The 27,592-nt window shown below is 41.0% G+C and overlaps 1 protein-coding gene across 2 annotated transcripts in view; it reads left to right on the forward strand.

Annotated features, from left to right (window-relative positions):
* Positions 1-27,592, forward strand: part of KCNQ5 (potassium voltage-gated channel subfamily Q member 5) — a 751,481-nt gene that overhangs the window by 628,084 nt on the left and 95,805 nt on the right. For both annotated transcript variants that reach the window (XM_040349943.1, XM_040349944.1), the window contains exons 3-5: positions 6,726-6,852; positions 14,505-14,680; positions 16,170-16,295. In XM_040349943.1, the coding sequence (XP_040205877.1) occupies positions 6,726-6,852; positions 14,505-14,680; positions 16,170-16,295 (429 nt within the window). The remainder of the gene's footprint in view (positions 1-6,725; positions 6,853-14,504; positions 14,681-16,169; positions 16,296-27,592) is intronic.

Genomic DNA, 27,592 nt, shown 5'->3' on the forward strand with positions numbered 1-27,592 from the left:
CCTTCTCTCTATACTCTCCACTTTCTTCACAAGTTTTATGCAACAAAAATAAAACCTAACAGTTGAAGGTTTTAAATCTTGCAATTTCTATAGACTTTCTTCCCCTGACAACGCACTTAGAGGTAACGTGCAAAACCCAAATCTAAACCAGCAGCTCCTACGGGGTTAGTGCTACATTAGGAACCTGGAATTTCTGAGGTTTAAAGAGTTTCGGGTGGGAAGAACCTCCAAACCCTGATTACAGGGACTTTTGTCCTAAAGGGGTTAATCCAGGTGACTTAGAAAAAGAAGAGTAGATAGTTGGCACCGGGCAGTGAAAGAGAGAGATCTGGACACACCTGAGACAGCAGGATAAGCTAATCTGGGGATTAAGCCACAGTGGCTGAACTGTGAGAGCCTCCCCTTTGGGAGTCCTGAAACAGGCTGGAAACACCAGTATCCCAGTGTGTCACCTCAAGTGTTCAGTGATGTTGTCACTCCTCCGCATGAGCAGCCTGTAAATGTTGTCTGAACTGCATGGGCATGCTCAGATCACGTTATGGCTGACAGGAAGGGTGAACATTTATGACAAACGAGATCTTTAGGGTCTTTACTGCCTGGCAAGAAAGGGGTCAGGAAGCCTAGAATAAAGTATGTCTTCATCCATTTTGGCCTATGACAGCTTTTTCGACATACAGTATAATTAAGAGTTGTTTCATGGTGTTTAATTTAAGAAATAAATAGCCTCTTCTCCAACTGCTGGGATGTCATCAACATAATTATTGTATAAGAAGTCAATTACTGTGAATAATTCTGATATAGTATATGTACTAGAAGTCAACTTGACATTCAGTAATTTTCTCCAGAATTTACTCATAAGTAAGCAACACTTCAAAGAAGATTTTCAATATTAGAGTACTGTACATTTTCAGTGTTTTGTATCTAAAGCTGTGGTGACCCTGATAAGTGTTCTCTCAACATAATGTCTTTGCCTGCTCAAAGGACAAAGAAGTACTTTTAAGTGCTGCATGGTGCCGCAAGCCACTTTAAAATCAGATGCAAAATAATAGGTGTTTTTTTACAATTGCTATAAAGATTGTTTTAGCAAAGTAATAAAATAAAGTTAGAGTTTAGAACTACTTGTATAGCCTCATAAGTGACAGATGAGGGTAAGGGCAGGGGGAATACCCAGGCTATGAGCTTATGTGTGAATTTGGTACAGGAATTTTTCAAACTATCTCGGCATCTCTTACCAAAAAAAAAAAAAAACAGATGCTAAACTGTTGCTTCACAGTATCAGCAATTATACAGGAAAGCAAAACGAATTAAAAAATTATAAGCAGCCACTTACTTGAGTTCTGCATAGTAGTGGGGGAAAGATTGCATTATTTAACCATCAAATTAATTGCTGCAAGAAAAGAAAATAGTAATGAAATTAAAGTTTTATAGCAATGTTATTTTCTGATGATTTATTAGATGTGCATTAAAAGCACTGGCCAGTTACCTATATTACCTAATATTTTTAGCTATCCACATCTCAGAGTATTGTTAGTTTGAACACTAATGACCTACTAAATTCTGTTTTAATCTTCACTGTGCACCCGTGGCCAGATTATGGACATTAAAGTAGTTACATTTTTTTTTTTATCTTTCAAAAAGTGTTTCCTAGTGCTAAACTATTCATCCAGTTTTAAATTGTTGTTTTTCTAAATTTCAAAAGTCAGTATAAAGGAATAGTAACAGGAATAGTTTAATAGTTTAATGCTCCTTTAGACCCGTTTCCCACTGAGGTGTATTCCTGGTGCTAAAGGGTTAAAAATAGCGCCTGTAAAGCGCCTGAAAAACTCCTCCCCTGCAGCCTCAGTGTGAGAGCCCGGGTGCTTTGACACTGGGACCCTACACTGGCAGGACGTTAAAAAAAGTCCTGCAAGCAGCATCTTTTGGGGCAGTGGAGGAGCGGTGTAAAACGCCCCCTGCCCATTGAAATGAATAGGCACCGCTGCCGAAGCACCTGATAAGCGATTCGGCAGCGACACTTTTAGGGCACCTTTAACCCTTTCTTAGCACCGTTAAAACTACGGTAAAACTAGCACCACTTTACCGGTAACGCAGCACGCAGCTCAGTGTGAAAGGGCTCTTAAGGGGCATAGCATAGGGTGTGTCTTATGCCTACGTACTTTTGCTAATAGGTGTCCCTCGTTCCGACACCAAAAAGTTGTGAGGTATGCTTTAAAGCCCCAGTGCATTTTGTTGTGGGCACAAGGTACACTGTCTAACCCTACAGTCTGTAAAACTCTGAAAAATTAAAGCTTCTGTGGGTAGACGGTGCACCAAGACAGTATGCATTCAGGGATAAATGACAGGAACTCAAACTGCTTGTGTTTCGGGCTTTGTCCCTGGGCACATACTGCTTTAATTGTTGATACCTCCCGGTGCAGCTCATCCAGCCCTCTCCAGCCGAAGCAGCTTTCAGCCTATCATAGAGTTTTACAGGCTTCCGGCTTCCTGTTCTTTCCTGTGCTTTCCACACAACAACGTTGGGATCTCATGCATCAAGACTAAATGCCCAGTGTGCATGAGGCTTTAAAAAACACCTACTATGTGTTTTCGTTAGTGGACTGGCAGGCTGACAAGATTCTGCTGCAATAGAAAGTAATAGAGAATTAGCTAACATTTTTTTTTTTCAGTGCCCCCTATTTAATTTCTTCAAAATGCTTAAGGCTCAATTCACATTTAGGCGCCCCGGATAGCCAGAAGAATCCCTGTAACTCTGTGTGTACAGTCTAGGCACAGGTTTACTTTAGGATGGCAAGTAGCTTACAAGAAATTCCTAAAATAATTGAAAACAAAGCCTTGAAATGCATATGAGGACATAATCTACTGTACCTGCCATGATTCTTTTGCATACAAACATAGTTGTTTTATTTCACTACTTCAAAATGCGTTTTTGGTACAGTCATATGGTGTGTGTTAATGTGTGGTAAATAATTTGAACAAAAATTGTTTAATGTCCACAGTACCTTCAAGGGGCATTGATGGTTCAGAAAAGACTGTTTTTTGTCAACTCTGGGTTAGTGTTTTATTAGCGATCTTTTTTTTTTTTGCATGCTTAAAGTTTGCATATGTTTTGCCCATACATGACAAATCAGCAGGTCCATATTACTTTAACTCTCCCAAGCAATATATTCTTTATTTTCTCACCCATGTTGCTCTGTTCAGCCACTAGACGCAAAGGGAAGTCCTCTGTAAACTACAGTATTAGTTGATGGACTTATAGCTTACACAGGATTGATTAGCTTATTGCTATGACATAAGGTGAGTCGCACATTCCTCCATACAGTACTGAGCCTTTTCCATGGCTCCTAGTCCTAAACAGAACAAAGGGAAGATAAGAATATCTTGGAAAAGGACTCAAGTTAACCTGTTGCTTTTCCCTGAATAAGCAACAGATTTGCTTTAAGCCAACTAGATGATGCCATTTTATTTCCTGCAACCACGAGTTGCAGGAAAGAAAATTACATGATTCCTCCATCAGCACAGTGGGGTTGATTTCCAAAAACTGGAGAGTGCAAAATCTGGTGCAGCTCTGCATGGTAGCCAATCAGCGTCTAACGTCAGTTTGTTCAATTAAGCTTTGAGAAAAAAAAATGGTAGGTGATTGGTTTCTTTGCAGAACAGCACTAGATTTTGCACTGCCCAGTTTTAGTAAATCAACCCTAGTCAGTGTTAATGGGGCATGCACTCCCACAGAGCTGCCATGTTTTCCCGACAGGGGGGCACGGGGAGCCATCCCATCTGGAAAATCACAGTGATTATTGCTTGCTATAGCTGCCGACAATGATATCCTAAAAATCTGACATGCTGGTTCTACCCAAGTCGAGCTGAGATTCAAACTTTCTATGGCTGGCTTTAGGGAGGGGTGCTAGATATTATTTGCATGGTGAGGACCATGGGCTCACTAACCCTCCATGCTGTTCTGGTTTCCTTTGTGAAAAGACTGGTGATAAAGAAACCTATGAAAGTGTGTTTACCTTCTTTTTTGCTAAAGACAGCTTTATCTAGCCATAATTAAAAAATGTTTTTCATGCTGGAAACCTCAGAAATAAATAGCCTCTTCTCTAACTGTTGGGGGATGTTGTCACGTACCTGGTGGAGTTCGAGCAGTAGAGGGGGCTTCTCTTGCACCTCCTGTCCAACACCCCTGGTAGAGATGACAGAGAGTGGAGGACACAGAGTGGCATGAGGGCCACTGTAGTAGATGGCTTCGGCTGGCACTTGGCAGAGACCTGATGGCCGGAGGTTGAAGACAGGAACTCTGTATTGCTGGAACAGCAGGCGGAGGCGTAACCCGCAACAGAAGCAAGGGGGTCATCAACAGCCGAGCAGAGCAGGTACCGAGATCTGAGGTACCGAGATACAGGCCGGGTCTGGTACACAGTCGGGCAGCAAGGTATAGGAAAAAAAGGCAGAAGCAGAATCAACACAAGCCGATGTCACAGGTAAATCCAAGACAGGTACAGAGGAAGCCGGGTCAAACAAAAGGAACAGGAACAGATCTGGTAACAGGAAACAAGCTGAAAGACCACTCAAGGTGTGTATGTCATTACCTGGTATAAATAGGTGCATGCCCTTTCTTGTGCACATTCTGGTATGGCTGTGCCTGTGTGCCAATGCGCGCTTGTTACCCGGGTTTCTCTTAGAGATGTTATTATCGTAGTCATCGAATTCAAAGTCAATCACTCTGCATAATTTTGATATAGTAAATGTACCGGTAGGTGAAGACTACTTGACATGCAGTATTTGTCTCCAGAATTTAACCATAAATGTATAGTACTTTAAAGAAGATTTTCATTATTTGAGTGCTGTACATTTTCCGAGTTTTACATAAAGTGTCTACAGCCATGGTGACCCTGATAAGTGTTCTCCCAACATAATATCTTTTCCTGAGTAAAGCACAAAAAAGCACTTTTAAGTGCTGCATGGTGCCGCAAGCCTCTTCAAAAGAAGAACCAAAGATAATAGGTGATTTTGTACAATAAGTGCTATACAAATTTTACAAGGCATTCATGTTTTAAACATATGAGGTAGAATTAAATCACAATGAAGTCAATTAAGTGTAGACTTTTTCAGTGGCATATGTATGCTGTACTATTTATTTATGTAAATGTATTTTGTTAATATTGGACACAGAAAAAAAGGTTGTCATCTGAAAGAATTAAAGTTTCTGTAAACCCAGTCACTAAAATCTTAAATAAACGTTAACATATTGATGTCATTTTCAAAGCCATTTTAAAATATTTTTAATTTATATTTTTTCTTTAAAATAATACCAAGCAATTCTGCCTTTAGGATCTAGTTCATGCACTTCCTGTTATCGGGTTAGAACACTCTTTCTCTGTCCCCCAATTGTACTCCTGTGTTTTACCCAGTCACACAGGCCTCTGATGGAGATAACTAGTGGTCTTTTCAGCAAATTTTACACTGCCATGTTCCACCATCAGGAATCCCACGCCAAATGCCACGTAGCCATCACATAGTCAGGAATTGGCTGCAAAGAGGCTGCTGGAGATCAGCAACAAAGGATAAAAAAAGTGCAAACAAGTATTTTATTTAACTACTTCCTACCTGCACTATAGCCCAAAGATGACTACAGCGCGGGCTTACATACATACACTTCCTCCCATAATCGCTTTGGACTCGGCTGATCACAGATCAGGGAAAAGGGGCCAAAACAGTGGCCCATAACCATCGTGAGGAGAGAAGAAGAAATCTGATTACCTACTTCTGTTAAAGGGACATCGGTCCCAACAGTGCTGCTAATTAATGCCCACCAGTGCTGTCAATCAGTGCCCACCAGTTCCACCTATCAGTGCCCATCAGTTATGCCAATCAGTGCCTCATCATCAGTGTTACCTCTCAGTGCTGCCTATCAGTGCCACCTCTACCAGTGCCTATTGTAAGAAAAGAAATGGCTGCACATACAGGATTGCATTTTATTGTTCAAAGTGATAACACCAAAGACACCAACACAAGGTCACGTAGATGCGTTTCACACATACATCTTGCTCCAAATCATTATTTGGTAATAATTAAGCACAAGATATTTGTGTGAAACGCGTCTATGTGATCTCGTGTTGGTGTCCTTGGTGTTATCACTTTAAACAATAAAAGGCGATTGGAATTCCTGGATGTACAGCCATTTCTTTTCTTACAAGTTTCCCACGGAGGCGGGCGGGGGCTGGCACTCTACAAAACATTCCACCTCAGGTTATCACCATACACCTATATAATATAAATCTGGTCACTTACTATTTTACAATCTGCCGCCGCTCCGCATAGTTATTCAAAAAAGATAGTTTATAAAACTATATCCACACTGTTGTCATTTTTCTTGTGGGCATTGTGAAGCCCACAAGCACTTACTTCCTGGAAGTCTTGGATGGGGAGTGATAATTGGGTAGCGCACTGCATCCTGGGAAACGATCACAAATTTCCCAGGAGCATTAGAGGGAGATGATGTCAGGATCCTAGGTGATTCCAAAGGCAGATTTTGTGGGACTGCATAACAGGCATTTCCAGATGAGTAAAAAAAAAATGTTTTTCTTTTTTAGGTCTAATGAGCACAATAATGAAAAAAAATATTTGGGATGGAAACTCCACTTCAATGTCATTCATTTAGTGTTTACATCTACTTTAATCATATAAAACATTTTTAATACTAACCAATATTTCTAATGTCATTTTAGGAATTTGTAATGATCGTTGTATTTGGTTTGGAGTACATTATCCGTATATGGTCTGCAGGCTGTTGCTGTCGGTATCGAGGATGGCAGGGAAGGTTAAGATATGCCAGGAAACCATTTTGCGTAATAGGTGAGTATGGTAAACTTAAATCATACATATCCAGTATGTGTCTATAATGTAGTCATTGCTGTTATGCCATGGGCACCACATTACTGGTTATATTATCTTACTTTTTTTTCCACCTGCCTTGAGGCCACCAATGCCCTACTTGCTGTACACTACATGGAATTGAAGGACAAACGAGACAGGGAATCAGATGAGAAAGACCAATATACGTGACATAAAATAGGCGGTTAATAAGATATCTGCCCCTCTGACCTTCCTCTTTTGCAAGAATGGCTATTATACTTTTCTTAACAGATAAAAGCTATTTTACATTAAATGTACCTGGGAAAACATATCCAACTAACATTGGTTACAGCTTATACTTGGGAATTAATTAATTAATGAAAAACAACAATTCTACAACTGAACAACTTATTTTGTGATTTAATAAGCATTTTTAAAGTACTTTAATTGAACAATCTTTTATTAGCATGTTTATATAACGGATACACTTCATTATAATTAGATGTCACACGTATTAGTTTTGATTGTATTTGCTGTTTTATTATGATTCCTTTAAGTATCCTTGTATCTGTTTGACTGTTTGACTTTGGCAGTCTGACACCAGAAATTCTTCTATTGGAACAACTGACAAATTTGTTTTTTAATATAATTGGAATGGTTTCTAATATGTTCAATAACTTATTAATAGGAGTATCAAGGCCAGTTTTTCCATGTGTGTTTTTCATTTGGAGAAGCATCAAATCTTCAGTAGGTTAGATGATTTTTTTTGTGTATGTCTACTTTACCTGCAAAACAGCACCACCGAGTATATATAAAGTTTGCTAGCGTGAGAGCACATCTCAAGAGACTTGTCTGTTCAGTAAGCTGCCTCCCTAGGCCTGGTCTTGATCTAGAGAAAACAATAGCAATTAAAAGAGAAAACCCTGCAAAGAAATTACTTTCTGGAAGTACCATCTAAATGTGTTTAGACACCAGACAACAGTCTAAATGATTAGAATAGGCAACTATGCCTATGGGACACTTGCAGTGCTCATTCTCTGCATCTCCATAGGCCTACACACATTGGCCCGGATTCACATACATCGGTGCATATTTATGCGGGCGTAGCGTATCTAATATACGCTACGCCGATGCAGCGCACAGAGGCAAGCACTGGATTCACAAAGCACTCCCTCCAAATCTACGCTGGGTTTCTTAGTCGTAACTCGTCGTAAGTGGAAGTGGGCGTGAGCCATGCAAATGAGGCGTGACCCCATGTAAATGATGGATTGAGCGTCATAAAGATACAAAATAACGTACGGCGCATGCGCCGTTCCATGGACGCATCCCAACTGCCTAAGATACGTCGAATCACTGCCTACGACGTGAACGTAACCTACGCCTAGCCATATTCATGAACTACGTAAACAACGTAAAGTATGACGGCTGTGTTTCCTGGTCCATACCTTTGCATGAGTTGCGCCTCCTATATGGGGAATAAATTTACGCCGGACGTAAGTCTTACGCAAACCACGTATATTATGCGCCGGGCGCAACTACGTTCGTGAATCAATGTATTTCACTCATTTGCATATTTGAATCGAAAATCAATGGGAGCGCCAGCGTAAATATGCGCCCACGATACACGGGCGTAGGAAAGTTACGTCAGTCGGATGCAGCCTATTTTCAGGCGTATCTTGGTTTCTGGTTCGGCGCATATAGATACGACGGCGCACATTTGTACTTACGACGGCGTATACGTCGGCGTAAGTGCTTTGTGAATCCGGGCCATTTGCCAGTTGGAGCCATATATGTTTAGGGAAATGCTGGCCAAGATAGTTTATTGAGGGCAGTCAGATCATGCTTGTATGTGTGATTAGCCTACAATGTCCATTGTTACTTAAAAGTTATGTGTGCTATTCTTGTGTCCATGGTGTTCCATGGCATATTGAGAAACAAAAGTGTCCATCCACAATATTTTTACATTTCTGACACACACAATCTTTAGCATTTTTCATTGTGACACTTCAATTCATAATTCATTTGTAATTATTTGTAACCTATATGTTGCCTAAAGCAACAGTTGACAGAGTATAATGCCGCGTACACACGATCATTTTTCAGCATGAAAGAAAACGTTGTTTTTCAGCATGTCTAAAAAACGAAGTTTTCCCAACTTCATCATTAAAACGACGTTGCCCACACACCATCGTTTTTAAAAAATGATCTAGCAAAGTGCGGTGACGTACAACACGTACGATGGCACTTTAAAGGGGAAGTTCCATTCGCCTTTGGGCTGCTTTAGCTGATTCTGTGTTAGTAAAAGACAATTCACGCTTTTTTGTCTGTTACAGCGTGATGAATGTGCTTACTCCATTATGAACGGTAGTTTTACCAGAACGAGCACTCCCGTCTCATAACCTGCTTCTGAGCATGCGCGGGTTTTTTTTCATCGTTTTAGCCCACACACGATCATTTTTTACAACCCGAAAACGACATAATTTAAAACAACGTTAAAAAATGCAGCATGTTCGGATTTTTTTTTTTACGTTTTTCAGAACTTGAAAAACGATGGGCAGCCCACACATGGTCATTTTAAATGACATTTTTTAAAAACAACGTTTTTTTTTCATGCTGAAAAATGATTGTGTGTACGCGGCATAAGAGTGTTACCAAGCTTTTGCATGCTGTTGAAGAACTTCTGAAATAAGGGAACAGAGAAGGGCTCAGTGGACAATAAAACCTTATGAGTGCTTTTTTATCGCACACAAAAATTTCCTCATTTAAATTATTAAAGCATTATTGTTGATTCTTTGTTCTTCTCCATGAGAAGAGTGTAAAAAGATGATAGCTTCACATGTGCCAAATGTTGTTCTCAGGAAAACCTCTGTCTATCTAAGAACACTGTACTGAATTATTATAAATCAGAAGAGCGTTGCTTAGTTGTGGCTTTATACTCACAGTAAAATACAGATACCAGTAGGTATCCCTCTTCTAGTTAAGAATACACAAGATAAAATACACTCTTGTCCTACATAAGCTCAGGGGGGGTTATCCTCAAAAGAGATACTCCGACTTAACTGCTGTTCAGTCTGTGTGTAACTTTGGAAACGATCCTCAAAAGGCTTTTTCCAAAGTTACACAGAAGATCCGGCATGTGTAATTGAATTACACTGCCTAATTTTAGGATGCAGTACCGCATCCGCCGCTGGGGGCATTTCGAGTCGAAATGCCGTTGCTAGTATGCAAATTAGCACTTAAGGCGATCCACAAAGCTTTCTAGCTTCCTTTTTGCGCCGTAAGTGTTATTTTGCAAGTGTAAAATTAGGGCTCGTTTTACAAAGTGTAAAGTTAGTAACACCTTGTAAAGGCCCATTCCAGCGACGGCATTTGGTCTGCTTTCCCGAGGGAGAACTCCACGTCAATTTGTAAAAAACAAAACCGGCATGGGTTCCCCCCCAGGAGCATACCAGGCCCTTAGGTCTGTTATGGGTTGTAAGGAGACCCCCCCACGCCGAAAAATTGACGTAGGGGGTCCCCCTACAATCCATACCAGACCCGTATCCAAAGCACGCTACCCGGCCGGCCAGGAAGGGAGTGGGGACGAGCGAGCGCCCCCCCCCCTCCTGAGCCGTGCCAGGCCGCGTGCCCTCAACATGGGGGGGTTGGGTGCTCTGGGGCAGGGGGGCGCACTGCGGGCCCCCCCACCCCAGAGCACCCTGTCCCCATGTTGATGAGGACAGGACCTCTTCCCGACAACCCTTGCCATTGGTTGTCGGGGTATGCGGGCGGAGGCTTATCGGAATCTGGGAGTCCCCTTTAATAAGGGGGCCCCCAGATACCGGCCCCCCACCCTAAGTGAATGGATATGGGGTACATCGTACCCCTATCCATTCACCTGGAGGCAAAAAGTAAAAGTTAATAAACACACAACACAAGGCTTTTTAAAATATTTTATTATTCTGCTCCGGATGCCCCCCCTGTCTTCGTTATTAGCTCAATTACCAGGGGGGGCTTCTTCTTCCACTCTCCGGGGGTCTTCTCCGCTCTCCGGGGGTCTTCTCCGCTCTCCGGGGGGCTTCTCCGGACTCCGGGGGGCTTCTTCCATCTTCTCCCCTCTTCCGCTCTTGACTCGGCGAACCCCGGTTCTTCTGCAGCTCTCCGGTGCCTTCTTCTTCAGCGCTGGCTGCCTGCTATGTTTGTGTGTTAGCTCGATTTCAAACAGGCAGCCGGCGCGGTCTTCTGTGGCGTCATCTTCTCTTCTGGTCTTCTGTTCTTCCGATGTTGCCTCGTCGCCTGTTGTCGCTGTAATGATGGAAGCGCGCCTTGCATCACATTTATATAGGCATCACCGTCCCATCATGCTCCGGCAGGTACCCACGTGGTGGGTGCCTACCCACGTGCACCCACCACGTGGGTACCTACCGGAGCATGATGGGACGGTGATGCCTATATAAATGTGATGCAAGGCGCGCTTCCATCATTACAGCGACAACAGGCGACGAGGCAACATCGGAAGAACAGAAGACCAGAAGAGAAGATGACGCCACAGAAGACCGCGCCGGCTGCCTGTTTGAAATCGAGCTAACACACAAACATAGCAGGCAGCCAGCGCTGAAGAAGAAGGCACCGGAGAGCTGCAGAAGAACCGGGGTTTGCCGAGTCAAGAGCGGAAGAGGGGAGAAGATGGAAGAAGCCCCCCGGAGTCCGGAGAAGCCCCCCCGGAGAGCGGAGAAGCCCCCCCGGAGAGCGGAGAAGACCCCCGGAGAGCGGAGAAGACCCCCGGAGAGCGGAGAAGACCCCCGGAGAGTGGAAGAAGAAGCCCCCCCTGGTAATTGAGCTAATAACGAAGACAGGGGGGGCCTCCGGAGCAGAATAATAAACTATTTTAAAAAGCCTTGTGTTGTGTGTTTACTACATTTTACTTTTTGCCTCCAGGTGAATGGATAGGGGTACGATGTACCCCATATCCATTCACTTAGGGTGGGGGGCCGGTATCTGGGGGCCCCCTTATTAAAGGGGACTCCCAGATTCCGATAAGCCTCCGCCCGCAGACCCCGACAACCAATGGCAAGGGTTGTCGGGAAGAGGTCCTGTCCTCATCAACATGGGGACAGGGTGCTCTGGGGTGGGGGGGCCCGCAGTGCGCCCCCCTGCCCCAGAGCACCCAACCCCCCCATGTTGAGGGCACGCGGCCTGGCACGGCTCAGGAGGGGGGGGGCGCTCGCTCGTCCCCACTCCCTTCCTGGCCGGCCGGGTAGCGTGCTTTGGATACGGGTCTGGTATGGATTGTAGGGGGACCCCCTACGTCAATTTTTCGGCGTGGGGGGGTCTCCTTACAACCCATGCCAGACCTAAGGGCCTGGTATGCTCCTGGGGGGGAACCCATGCCGTTTTTTTCTTTGAAAATGGGCATGGAGTTCTCCCTCAGGAATGCATGCCGCTGTCATTTTTTTTATCCCCGACGCAACTTTAAGCCGTCGCGATCCTCAAAACTCGGCGTAACGTAACTTCGCGCATGCGCAGTACGGCCGGCGCGCATGCGCAGTACGGCCGGCGCGGGAGCGCGCCTCATTTAAATGGGACTCGCCCCATTTGAATAGGAACGCCTTGCGCCGGCGGAATTTTAGTTACACAGCCTGAAATTTCTAGATAAGTGCTTTGTGGATCAGGCACTTAGGTAGAAACTTTAAGGCAGTGTAACTTAAATTGGATTTTTTAAGTTACGTCAGGTTTTTGTGGATCTGGCCCTCTATGTGTATATATGCCCAAATCTACATTTAGATTTTTTTGTACTGAAATGTTTGTTGTAGGTTTCATTGTGTTCAGAAATGTTCTTATAATGTAATTTCCTACACTACCTGATCATATAGCATACTCAAAACATTTTACACTTTTTCATAAAGGTTTTCTCCTGATTCAGGCTTTTTAGCGTATCAACATGAAACACCTACCCCACCATCACCACTCCAGTATCTTCCTTTAGCCACAAGTTAATAAATCACTTTCAGATTTATTAAAAATGATGTTTGCACATGACGTAACAGCCGAAACATGCAAAATCATAGAACTTTGGAACAACCTACTCTATCATGAGTTAAGGTCTATATTAATACTTCATATGACTTCATTAAAATATCAATCTCTTTATAAAGAGCCCATGTTTAATGAGTGCCTCATGGCATGGGTCATCTAATTTAGTACCTCTGGAGATAAGTACATTTATAACTGGTACCCCTATTTGTAATTATTATTTTTTTCCTTAGTATTTGACTTGCATTTCTTTTTTTTTTAAACATTTTTTATTGAGAATTTTGCAAGTACAGAGTCATGTCAGACAGTATCATCAAGAACATTTGTACAGTTAAAGCAGAACAGGTACATAAAGAACACAGTAAATCTGCAATGCAAAGTATAGCATACATGCCGTGTGCATCTAACAGAAGTAACCATTTACCTTCAGGTATCTGAGCAGACAGAGCTGCCGAAACACAGTGGCTAGTTAACAGTGCACGGTAAAAGGAAACAATTGCGAGAGGTGACATCAGGAACCAATATGGGCATCACCCACACCCACACACCCCTATAGGGAACACACTGTGAGCGGGGGGGACCCAAGGGAGTATAACTTAACGCAAGAGTAGGTGAGGTTCCAAGAAGTAAAAGCCCAACGACAACCAGTACATGCAAGGTATACATCAGGTACATGGGCTTCACCGGTCAAATGGTCAGTTGTCTAAATGACTAGCCATTAGAGATTTGAGAAGCGGTAAGTGGAGCCTAAATCGACTGAAAAAAGTCAGAACATCCGTTGAAAAGAATGCACGTAATGGGGGTATGAGGGGGAGGCAGGGAAGGGAAGAGGCAGGGGGAGGTTTAAAAGGGAGACGGAATCCTCATTGAATTAAGTTTGAACAGCTATATCAGGCCTTGTAGTGGGCGTATCAAGGACACTGGGGTCCGAGGGACTTAAAGACTCTCTATAATGTATCCAGCATGCCCAAGTGGATCTGAACTTGTCGTGGGCATCCTTGGCCTGATGGATGATCCTTTCCATTTCCTCAATTTTGTTAACTCGGGAATGCCAGTCCATAACAGTGGGGGGAAGGGTGCTTTTCCAGCGTAAGGGAATGCATTGGGTGGCCGCATTTATGAGGTGTAACATTAGGGATTTACGGTATGTCTTTCTCGGAAGGGATGTATGATGTAGTAGGTATTGTGCCGGGGGAAAATCAGGGGTGAGGGTGGTGATCCGAGTAATGAGATCGTGCACCCTGTTCCAGAACGGTTGCAACCGTGGACAGTCCCACCATATGTAAATATTTTTTAAATGCTTTCAAATAACTAAAACACTTGACTCCCCTTTATACTTTATTGTAATTTCCCAAAACTTTATGCTGTTATTGTGAATTCACTATGAGAAGCAGAAGTACCCCCTGAACTAATGAGACATATTGCAGGTTCGGAACCTGTATATAGATTAGGGTTCCATTTTTTTCTAAAACTGTATAATCTGGATAACTTGAATCTTGACTTAATAGACTTTAGTGCCTGTGGGTTTTTGAACTATGAATAAAAACATGGAATTGTAAGCTTCACTGGGACGAAGACTGATTCAATTTTTTCCCTTTTTTAAATGCTGTATAGACTAATCATTTCACTTTTGTCTCTAGATATCATAGTTCTTATTGCATCTGTGGCAGTTGTGTCTGCTGGATCTCAGGGAAATATTTTTGCTACATCAGCCCTACGAAGTCTTCGATTCCTACAGATCCTCCGAATGGTGCGCATGGATCGGAGAGGGGGAACATGGAAATTACTAGGTTCAGTTGTTTATGCACACAGCAAGGTAAACAACAATGCTATTCACTACTTAATATACACTATTAACAAGAATATATACCGTATGTGGATTGTGTTTGTCACTGTAGCCAATTTTAAGAGACTAGGCTGAAGTTGAGTATCTCCATTTTGCTTAAAGTAGAAAAAAAGGCCTTCTTTTTTTGGATAGAATTACACCTGTTTTTTTGCCATCTCTGTTTGGGGAGATTTCCCTTTACTAACAACAGGAAGGAAATCCCTCCAAAACAAGAGAATCCCTGGGTGTCACCAGGGTCACGACAACTAGTGTCCGCATTGAAAGATTTCCCCTTTATTACTGCTCTGGTGTTATTTCACTTTTACTTTTACTTTAACTTTCAATGATAACAGTAAACAGGACAAATAGAGAGGGTAATACCACATACACACGATCGGTTAAACCGATGAGAACGGTCCGATGGACCGTTTTCATCGGTCCAAACCGATCATGTGTGGGCGCCATTGGTTTTATAACCATCGGTTAAAAAAAAGCCAACTTGTTTTAAATTTAACCGATGGATTCCTTACCGATGGGAAAGAAACGATTGTTAGTAGGCACAACCATCGGTTAAAAATCCACGCATGCTCAGAATCAAGTCGACGCATGCTTGGAAGCATTGAACTTCATTTTTTTCAGCACGTCGTTGTGTTTTACATCACCGCGTTCTGACACAATCGTTTTTCTAACCAATGGTGTGTAGGTGCGACGGACCATCAGTCCGCTTCATCAGTTAACCGATGAAAACGGTCCATCGGTTCCGTTCTCATCGGATGGACCGATCGTGTGTACGCGGCATAAGTCTACTGAAAAAGGGGGCAAACATCAATAAAAACTGACAGATGTTCCATTCCCTTTCCACTCAATCCAAAACAATAAAAAAAATGGCTTTAGTTATACCTTGACATAGGTGTGCGCAGTCTATTGCATTAGGGTATGCACCGTAAAGCTCAAAACACACATTACTGATCACTCACCATGTTCATTCAGAAAGGGAATGGTCAATTACATATTTACCGGCCCCTTCCTCCACTCATCCTAAAACATCCTTGTAGCAACAGCTGGCGGGAGAGGAGGGAAGCTGGTAGCACAGCAGGGGGAAGCGGGGGAGCCAGGGAAGTAGGGGGGAATCTGTGCTGTAAAGGGAGAGTAGGGTGTGCCTTGGCACACCTGGCACACCCTGTGCGCACACCTTAACATAGCAAGACTAGCCATAGAACCCATTTTTTAAATGATTCTAAAGAGTGAAGATTTTTTACCTTCATGCATTCTAAAAAAGTTTTATCTGTAAATTGTTTGTATAGTATATTTGTGTGAAGACAGTGGTAGAATAACGGGGTATTTATTAAAAAAATAATTATTTGGTGGTTTGTGGAACCCAACACCAAATATCAAAATACAATACCTATTATCTATCACTTGCACTTAAGAAATGTATTTATTATGATTGAATTTTTGGTTTTGTGTGTTTACCCTTCAGGAACTCATCACAGCTTGGTACATAGGATTTTTAGTGCTCATCTTTTCCTCGTTTCTCGTTTATCTGGTTGAAAAAGAAGCTAACACACAGTTTCAAACATATGCAGATGCTTTATGGTGGGGTACGGTAAGTAAAATCCATCTTGATATGTTGAAATGTTTCTGTCTGGACAGAGCTTCTGTCAAGGACTAGGATTCTTAAACTGAAAACAATGCAAAAAATGATTTCAAATGCCCCCTCCCTCCCCCCGCTGTAGGTTAACAGTCATTATTCTTTAGAAATGAATAGGTCATCTATTTTTCTGCTGTTGCATTAATGGTGAGTGAAAAATATAAATAAATGGGACTGCTAAATAGAAATGATTATGTATGTTATTCCCATCACGGGTTTAGGGAGATAGATGCACACTTGAGTGGTTTAAGTAGCTCCCTTAATTTGATTATTAACTTATTTTTATCTATAACATTTATTGGCTGCATGAAATACAATACATAGTAACAATGCGCAGTCTGGTAATCAATACGCCATAATGTGTTTCACTGGGGTGTATTAATTTTCAGTATAATTATTATATTATTATTTACATATGTTTTAATTAAAATATTAAATACATTTAGAAAAGAAAAATGACTACATAACTAAAACTATTTTGCAGTGATGGACTACTAAAATCATTTGTTTTCATACATTTCAATTGCAAATTAATGTTTCATCATTAGGAGGTAATACATTTGTTTTTGTCTAATTTTCTGATTTTTGTTTACTTGGTTTATCTATCCAAGTATGTTGGCAAATGATATAATAAATATCGCTTCTGTGTAATGTTCTTAATTTTTGTAAGAAGCAAAGACATAATTTTAAGCAAGAACATAGGTTGGATTTTGTGGCAGTATTGAAGCCATAGCTGCATGTCTACTTGATGGGTCCTGCTTCATCAGCTTAGAACTGCTTGAACAGTATATTGATGGGTCCTGCTCAGGTTGTAATGAAGAATGTGCACTCTACTGCTACTCCTATTACTATTGTTTGTATTGCTTTAATCTTTTATTTATATAAAACTCTCATATTCTGTAGAATTTAATTGCAGGGAAATACACAATTCCTATACATTGTTAATAACAAATCAATAATGATATGAAACATAACAGGAGATAAAGGGAAAGAAAACCATTCTTGCTAGAATTATAGTCTAATTGGGAACAGGGAATGATACAAAAAGCATGTAAGAATCTAAAAGCAAATGACTAAACTTATCAACAAACCAAATATTCCTTTACAATCAAAACTTTTAAAGAAATAATCCCAAATAAAATTGAATGTTCTCATATAAGAGAGGTGTGAGTCGGGTAGCATTACTTTTCTTAATATACGTACAGAACATGAAAAACTAACTTAAAGGCCTATTTTATATTGATATACTGTATATAATGAATTAAAGTACGGTAGATATTGCGGTAAAATGCAAGGAGAACTTAAGTTGACTGGGCCCCCGCTCCCTTTACAATTCACCTACTGTTAGTAGGTGTAAAATGTACCTCCTAAAAAAAGTTTGATTTATATGTACCTTACCCTCTTATTCCACATCACTGAGTGTAACATTACCAACCTTCCAGGAAAATTCCCAGAGAATGCAGAGCAGATAAAATTTCACAAGAATACACTTCAGTCTTTTGCAATAGCCTCTTCTCAAAAGATTTCAGCTGCTCTGTATTGGATATAGCCAGAAGGTGTTATGCCCCGTACACACGATCGGACCTTTGTCCGACCAAATTTGCATCGGAATTCCAACAGAATTCCATCGGAGGAAAAGAGAACAAGTTCTCTATGTAAGCTCCGATGGAATTCATCGGAATTTCTGATGGAATTACTCCGATGGGGCATACACACGGTCGGAATTTCCGATGGAAAAAGTCAGTCGGAAATTTCGATTGTGTGTACAGGGCTTTAGATGTCAACCTCACCTAGGTTCTGTGGGTGAAAGATGAGGGTGAGGTAAGCAGGGCTGTTGTTAGAAACCACGTGGGCGCCAAACAGAAAACCTGACACAGGGCCCCGTAAGCCAATGCTTCAGTTATAAATGAACACAGTGAGTGATCAGAACTGATTACTCACTGTGTTTATTCAGGAAAGGAAGGGGCTGGTAAATATTACATATTTATTGAAACCTTCCCCCACTTAGAATCTTGAAGGATTCTATTGTATGCATGCAGCGGCCGTCAGGAAGGAGAGATGCTGACAGCATTGCAGTGGTAGGGGGTATAACGGTGAGCCTGGGCAGCAGGGGTAAATGTATGGTGCACAGGGAGGAAGATCAGTGTTGTGGAGGAGGGGGCAATTTCCTTTCTATGGCTCTCTCTGCAGCAGCTGGAAGCCAACGGGAAGGAGAAGAGAAAAAGCCAGCTTTCAGCTGCTGCAGAGAGAGTCATGCAGGAATTTGGTTCCAGTAATTGCCCCCCTATCTCACTGATCACCCTCCCTGCCCACATTCAATTCACCCAGCTGCCTGGGCCCTGTACAGGAGGACTGATGGTACCCCCTTATCCACAGGCCTGAAGGTAAGTATAAACCCTAACTCTTTTTACACAATTCACTGATAGTAGGTGATTCGTAAAGGGTGGACCCTGGCAATGTAAGTGGATTTTGCATTATACTTTTATGTCTGCTTTAATATCTCATTTGTAATTCCTGAAATTAATATAGCAAATTACTGTGTTAATATAGCAAATTAGACTGTGTACAATCCTAGTGGAAATGCTAGTGGTTTTTAGAGCATATTTTAGAGAAGACTTTTTGTGTCTCACAGACATTGAGTTATTTTAAGTCTGCTACTGTTCAGGGATTACCAGACCATTATGCCATGTAAAAAGTGTATGGTAGCAATAAACATGTACACAGTTGCTCTACATTGGCTAAAATTGCTGTGTACACAATTATACTATCTAATATATTTTAAGACAGATCACTGAATCCTCATTATTGCAAATCAATTGCTGGCAAGTACAGCTGTGTTAAGTTGTCGATCTGACCCCATTGTTGTTGTTTCCAAAGTACTAATAGGGATAACTGTTAATGTGTGGGGAAAATATATATATATATATATATATATATATATATATATATATATATATATATATATATATATATATATATATATATATATATATATATATATATATTTATAAAAATATATATGCCGTCATAATTGTTTTGCCAAATTAAGCTGTGGCTGAGTTCTAAGACTCATAGGTGTTAATTGGCTTGCCAGTTAACTTCATTGATTCAATGTTCTCCTATCATATTTCTAGTGAGTCTGAAGGGAACTGTGAATCACAGGATAATCTGTGGTATAATGAATTAATAATTATTGATAGAATTTTTTACAGGTTTCTTTTACTAAATACTTAAAAGTCCAATGATGCTATGCTGTTTTTCTTAGCACCCAGAGATTGGTCATGAACTGAAATAAAACATGTTTGAGAAGCATGTACTGGTTTAATACCTTTTGATGAGCAAATCAATATTGTAGAAAGCTGTAGGGCTACAAGGGTCTGGGTACACCACCTAACATACAAACTGTTCACATAAAGGCGGTTACAAATTTAGGATAAATAGACTTTTAGTGCACCTATCCTTTTCTGTTCCTGTTTGCCTCTTCCAGCGGTTTGGTAACAGTCAACATGTGACAAGAGCTGGATCACCCTCAAGGCCATCTAGGAGGGTTTATAAGATCAGATGGTTGTCCAGGGGCTCAAAATAGAAAAGCCAGCCACTCAATCATTTCTGCCTACCAACCACATTGATAAATAAGATCCAGTGAAAACCTGAAGTATAAAACATTCAAGGTCCCTATACTCTAGCTCCCCTGCCCAAAAAGTGGTCACTAGATCACAGAAAATACAAATAAATTAACAATTATAGGTGGAGTAATCTTCAAACATAGTTTAAAAAAAAAAAGATAAAAACCTAGCTGCAACTTCCAAAATCCCACGTACTATTTTATATTAGAAATTAAAATAGAGAACACACCTGAAGTGCATAGGTTCTTGTATAGACATATTATTATTGTATTCACATTAAATTCAACAATAGAAAGGATGACTAAAAAATCTTTGCAAAGAAAAAGTTAAAATAACAAAACCACCTACTCCTGGTATTTGAAATCCCCCTAATAAATTTCTAAAGCAAAAAGAACCATACATTAGCAAAATTAATTCAGATTTCTATACATGGGTCAAACCAGTCTAAATATATATAATTCAGTTGGAATCTCCTTCACGTCTCTCTAAAGTTTGATTACAGGTAATACCCCACCATTGAAACTGGAACCCAGATATAGTAATTAAAAACCTTGGCTTATACCGTACACAAAGGAGGAGTGTTTATAGATACGTAAACTGGGATTCTGTGTCCTTGAATATTTCTTGCACAATGCACATATATATCTTATGCACTCAATTCCATGCATTGTAGATGGAGGGATCAATCTGTAATGGAACAACTTCAAAATATGCCGGTCCCAAATTGTAATTCCACAATAGGGATGCATATGACAGCAGGCCTTTAAACATGCCTTACATCCGATGTACTGGCCAGAACACTACAACAAAGCTGGGCTGACTCTATACCCGGAGAAAAGTCCACATTTACTGCATGTTATGCATGGTATAAACAATATGACATCCTCACATATACAGCATATACCACAAAAGCGGTATAAGGCATAATGTCTCCCAGATATAAGCTCAAAAGCCAAGCCATCCATCCTGAGTTGTGGAATAGCCACATAGATCACTCCATAAGCAATGGCAAAACATTCCATAATATCTTCAATGCATAGGCAGGGGACCACGAAGAAACTGTGGGGTGGTGAAAAGTACCTAACTGGTTTTGCCGGTATACTACCAATTGCATCAGAGGATAAAAAGGCCTCACTTATCCATTTTGCCATGGCTCCCGGAGTGATCTATGTGGATATTCCAACAGCTCAGGATGGACAGCTTTTCAACTTTATATACATTGAGGGAAAAAAGTATTTGATCCCCTGCTGATTTTGTACATTTGCCAACTGAGAAAGAAATGATCAGTCTATAATTTTACTGGTAGGTTTATTTTAACAGTGAGAGACATATTAACAGCAAAAATATCCAGGATACGCATTTCAAAAATGTTTTAAAATGATTCGTATTTTAATGCGTGAAATATGCATTTGATCCCCTATCAATCAGCAAGATTTCTGGCTATCAGGTGTCTTATATTCAGGTAACAAGCTGATATTAGGAGCACTCTCTTAAAGGGAGTGCTCATAATCTCAGTTTGTTACCTGTATAAAAGACACCTGTCCACAGAAGCAATAAATCAGATTCCAATCTCTCCAACATGGCCAAGACCAAAAAGCTGTCCAAGGATGTCAGGGGCAAGATTGTAGACCTACAAGCCACAAGGCTGGAATGAGCTACAAGACCATCTCCAAGCAGTTTGGTGAGAGGGTGACAACAGTTGGTGCGATTTTTCGCAAATAGAAGAAACACAAAATAACTGTCAATCTCCCTTGGTCTGGGGCTCAATGCAAGGTCTCACCTCATGTTTCAATAATCATGCGAATGGTGAGGAATCAGCCCAGAACTACACAGAAGAATCTTGTCAATGATCTCAAGGCAGCTGGGACCATAGTCACCAGGAAAACAATTGGTAACACACTACACCGTGAAGGACTGAAATCTCACTGCTCATGTACAGACCTGTCTGAAGTTTGCTAATGAACATCTGAATGATTCAGAGGAGAACTGGGTGAAAGTGTTGTGGTCAGATGAGACCAAAATTGAGCTTTTTGGCATCAACTCAACTCGCCGTGTTTGGAGGAGGAAGAATACTGCCTATGACCCCAAGAACACTATCCCCACCGTCAAACATGGAGGTGGAAACATTATGCTTTGGTTTTTTTTTTTGCTAAGGGGATAGGACAACTTCACCGCATCTAAGGGACCATGAATGGGGCCATGTACCATCAAATCTTGGGTGAAAGCCTCCTGAGAACCTCCTTCCCTCAGCCAGGACATTCATTTTGTTTGGGTACAGCATTGCACAACCGCGCAATTGCCAGTTAAAGTGATGCGATTGCCATATGGCCTGGTCATTAAAGGGGGAATTCTTCCGGTCCTTAAAGCGGAGTTACGGCCACAATTTCACTTTTTAAATATAAATACCCCTGTAATACACAAGCTTAATGTATTCTAGTAAAGTTAGTCTGTAAACTAAGGTCTGTTTTGTTAGGTTGTTACAGCATTTAGACACTTTATAAAATAGAAAAATTGACTGGGGCCATCTTAAGTGTGGGCATCATGAAGCCAGACTGTATGACTTCCTGGATTTCAGCCTTGCAAATCTCGCACATGCTCAGTGCTGCACAAGCTGTCAGATCAGGTTTCAGCACCTGTGCTGTCCAAGTCACATGATTTTTTGAGACTGGGGAGTGCACAGACTCCTGGAAAGTTACACCCACTAAATTCCCAGGAGTCTGTGCGGTGTAGGTTAGGAAGCATTAAGCACCTAGGTGCAGGCAGTGGGAAGATTAACTATTCTGCCTAGCAACAACACTTTGAAGGCATCTAAAAAAATAAATTATTTTCGTAAAGGACTAATGACATTTTTTTAAAACTACTGATGTAATGTTATATTTATGGGTGGAACTCCACTTTAAGTGGTTAATGACTTAGGGGGGAGCTGCAAAGAAGAGTGGGACAAAATCTCTTCTAAGGTGTATGCAAACCTGGTGGCCAACTACAAGAAACGTCTGACCTCTGTGATTGCCAACAAGGGTTTTGCCACCATGTACTAAGTTATGCTTTGCGAAGGGGTCAATCCTTACCTCAACTCATTGAAATGCAAATCAATTTATAACTTTCTTAAAATGCGTTTTTCAGAATATTTTTGTTGTTATTCTGGCTCTCACTGTTAAAATAAACCTACCATTAAAATTATAGACTGATCATTTTTTTTTTTGCTTTAGGAAAGAATATCAGGGGAAATTTAGAATACAGGTGTCGGTGGAGTCAATATTACAACTTTATTCTTAGCCGAGATGTTTTAGTAATTTTTTTCTATTGTTGAATTTAATGTGAATAAAATATTGCCATATTTATACAAGAACCTATGCGTGTTCTCTATTTTCATTTCTAATATAAAATAGGAGGAGTTTTGTGAGTCAGATTTTTAGCATATTTTGTGATAAGCTCAAGATCCTCTGTGAGCTTAGGAATGCTGACTGGCATTTCAGGATGGAGAGTGGAGGCAGGAAGGAAAACAGAGAACTGAAATTCCCCCAACTCCTCTCTTTACACTGAACAAAGAAGTGCTCAGCTTTGAGCACAGAGCTGTCAGAATCCTGGCACAGCTATAAGGTAACATGCAGATCAGTATGCTCTGTCATCAATCTTTATATAGTGCAGGTAAAGGAGACACGAGGAATATAATAGACTCCCGATGTCTCCATAAAGATTACATTTTCTGTCTTTGCCCTTACTGTCACATGGGGCATCTAAGCCTGCCTATGACAATAATAATGCAACACAATAATGCAACAAAAATACCAAATATGCAAGAAAAAAATTAAAGAATACCTACAGTACATAAACATACACAAAGGACACATAAACATACTTAAAGCAGCTGCAAAATGCTATACACTTGGAAAATAGCAGAAAACAGCAATGTTCAGAATTGTGAGTAGGCAATGCGTGAAAAACGTTTAGCACTAAACCAAATTGATGGCTCCAAAATTACTTTTCTACCTCTGGAATGTGCAGATACCTAATATATTTTGAGTAATATCCATTTAAAGGGACCAAGTCACCACAACAAGAAATCGAAACAGCCTGTAAAAAAAGATTAGTTAAATATATTTGTCTAGTGGGTGGAGTAACCAACATTCTCTCTGTTCAACGGCTGCTTCCCCCTGCCGTGGTCTGTGGGCCTTCATATCATCCTCTACATCACTACTATGTTCTGAAGGTACATAGCAGTACACAGCAGGAAATGTGGCATACAATGCACCCAGAAGTGTTACTGCACAGATAACTAATCTTCCATCACAGACTGCATTTGGTTTAATTTTCTTCTGCAGTGACTGGGTCACTTCAAATCCCTGTTACACAACACAACTTACTTATCTCTACAGGCCTGCCGTAGAAGAAGAATTTTTGGGCCATCATTTTGGTTTAGCTCTGAACTGATGAGCTGTTAAACTTCTCAATGCATTCCTTAGTTACAATTCTGGGTATTGTAATTGTCTGCTGTTTTGCAGGTGCACACCAATTTGTAGCTGGATATATTTGGTAGAACCTCAGAGCCAGTGACCAGAAGTGTAGCCACAATGTCCCGTTGTTCTCTACAGTCACCACTTCCTGCCACTACCTCACGCCAACAGGCTGAAGAAGTAAAAGTAGAGTAAAGATGCGTGGATTCATCTTCGTCATTACTGTCACACCGCTGTCCTCTGCTCTCACAACTTCCACCTATCAGAGTAAGGTAGGAGAAGAAAGATGAGCTTACAGTGTTTTAGTTTATATGGGGGGAGTTACAGAAGATAGTAGAGTTTACATTCTAATAGGTTAGAAGAGAAATAGAATTTGGATGAACGTACATATTATTAGGCTATGGGGGGGGGGGGGGGGGATGAAAAAATAAATAAAGTAGTATGATAGAAGATTTGTTTGAAATGAGGTTCTTATATTATTGGAATATAATCTATATATCTATATGTAAAAGTGTCCTGGGGTGGAGGTTGTGGGGGGGGGGGTGGCTTTGGTCGGACAGAGAAACTTTTAGCCTACCTAAGGCCTTATTTGGTCCTAATCTGGCTTTATGTGTGACCACACTGCAGAAAGATTGTTGTTGCTTACAGGCCACCACACAGTCTTTCTTTCAAACGCTTACATTTTTTTTGCATAGTACCACTTACTTGTGCACACTGCAGTCTCTGTTACTTCAGTGGAAAAATGTATCCTGGTGGTCTGGTAATTTAGAGATAATAACAATCCTTCTTCTATACAAAGAGAGACAGTGAAACTTTTATTTCTCTGTTATATTACATTAATGTGTTATTTTTTTCCAACTATTTTAGACCATATTCATACTTGTTCGTTTTCAATCACGGTTTTCATGGAAATCAATGAAAACTGGTTAAAACCATGTTTTGACAGGCAATTTAACGCATGGTCACAGGTCAATGCACATAATAACATATCAACATGCACACATACACATAAACACAATTACGGGTATAGGTGGGTGTTATTGTGCATGTTGATGCATGTTACAGCACATGTTGCATTTTTATTGATCTCCTTGATATCCAATGTGCATAAAAACACATAGGTAGGGATCTGGTCACAAAGGAAATATCCTCTGACAAAGCATGCTCCTGACCACCTATGTAAGGGGCATTTTTATACATTGGTCATCAGTGGAAAAACACAGACATCTTAAAATATAATGTGAAACTGTAACAAAGCCAGCAGAAGGAAGAACCTCCATTAAACTGTTGGTCTGTAGGAGTAAAACTCCCCATTACATTGATGGTCAGTACAGTAAATATAATGCCCTTTACATCAGTCAGTGCTAATGGTTGGTGGTAAGTAGGAGGTAAAACCTCCCTTACGCTGGTAATGAACAGGAGTAAGATTCTTCTTTACATAGGTGGTCAGTGGAAAGAATACTACATTATTCCCACTGACCATAAATATAAAGAAAATTCTTCAATGTAAATAGTTCTTTCCAGGTTCACTAAATAAAATACAAATTAACCATTTTTTTAAGTGCAAAGCTTTCCTTTTGAAGCACATTACTTGATGAAAGAGACATCAAATAACAATTAAATATTTTAAAAACATTGTAAAACCACCCACCGCATATACAGTATACTGCGGCAGGGCGGCTCTATTGCATGAAATAACGTACCTGTACGTCATTTCATGCAATGGATACTGTGGGCGCACGGAGGAGGAGCCAATCAGCGGGTCCGCCATTGTCCGCCGGGCCACCCCCGATTGCTCAACAGAGAGACAGAATTTGGATGTAAACAAGGCAGATCCCCAGTCTGACAGGAAAGTACACATTGATCTTCTGTTCCTTACAAGCAGGAACATGGATCTCTGTGTTCTTCCTGTCAGTTCATCCCCTACACAGTTGAAAAACACTCCCAGGAAACACACTTAACCCTTTGATCGCCCCTGATGTAAACCCCTTCCCTGCCAGTGTCATTTATACAGTAATGCCACGTACACGCGATTGGTTCGTCTGATGAAAACGGACCGTTTTCATCAGACGAACCGATTGTGTGTGGGCCCCATCAGTTTTTTTCCCATCTGTGAAAAAATTTCAAACCTGTTTTAAAATTATCTGATGGTTAAAAAAACGAAAAAAAACATCAGACCGTTTTCATCGGATGAACCGATCGTGTGTACAGGGCATAACACTTCCTTTTTTGGCACTGATCACTGTATTGGTGTCACTGGTCATCAAAAAGTGTCACCTAGTGTCAGATCTGTCCACCGCAATGTTGCAGTCCCTCTAAAAATCGCTGATCGCCGCCTTTACCAGTAAAAACAACAGAAAATGTCCATAAATCTATCCCATAGTTTGTAGACACTATAACTTTTGCGCAAACCAATCAATATATGCGCTTATTGGGATTTTTTTTACCAAAAATATGTAAAAGAATACATATTGGCCTAAATTGGTGAATAAATCTGATTTTGAACATTTTTGGGGGGATATGCATTATAGCAGAAAGTAAAAAATATTTTTTTTTCTTTTTCAAAATTTTCAGTCTTTTTTTGTTTATAGTGCATAAAATAATTAACCGCTGAGGTGATCAAATACCACCTAAAGAAAGCTCTGGCCCAGATTCACGAACGACTTACGCCGACGTATCTTCTTATACGCCGCGTAAGTCCACGGATGCGCCGTTGTATCAATGCGCCGTATTCTTGAAACCAGATACGCCTGAATTCTGGCTCCATCCGACCAACGTAAGTCTCCTACGCCATCGTATCTTGGGCGCATATTTACGCTGACCGCAAGGGGCGCTTCCATTGATTTACGCGTTGAATATGTAAATGAGCTAGATACGCCGATTCACGAACGTACTTACGCCCGTCGCAATAATCTACGCCGTTTACGTAAGGCGTACGTCCGGCGTATAGTTATCCCTCATAAAGCAGGGGTAAGTCATGTTATGGTATGGACGTCGGAACAGCCGTCGGATTTTACGTCGTTTACATAAGCCGTACGTGAATGGGGCTGGGCGTAAATTACGTTCACGTCGCACGAATTGAGCCGTCGTATCTTAGGGAGTATATGCAACGTGATTCTGAGCATGCGCGCGCATGTGCCGTTCGATCGGCCATTCATTAACATGGGGTCAC

Source organism: Rana temporaria, chromosome 4 (genome assembly GCF_905171775.1).
Source record: "Rana temporaria chromosome 4, aRanTem1.1, whole genome shotgun sequence".
In the NCBI taxonomy this organism is placed as follows: Eukaryota; Metazoa; Chordata; class Amphibia; order Anura; family Ranidae; genus Rana; species Rana temporaria.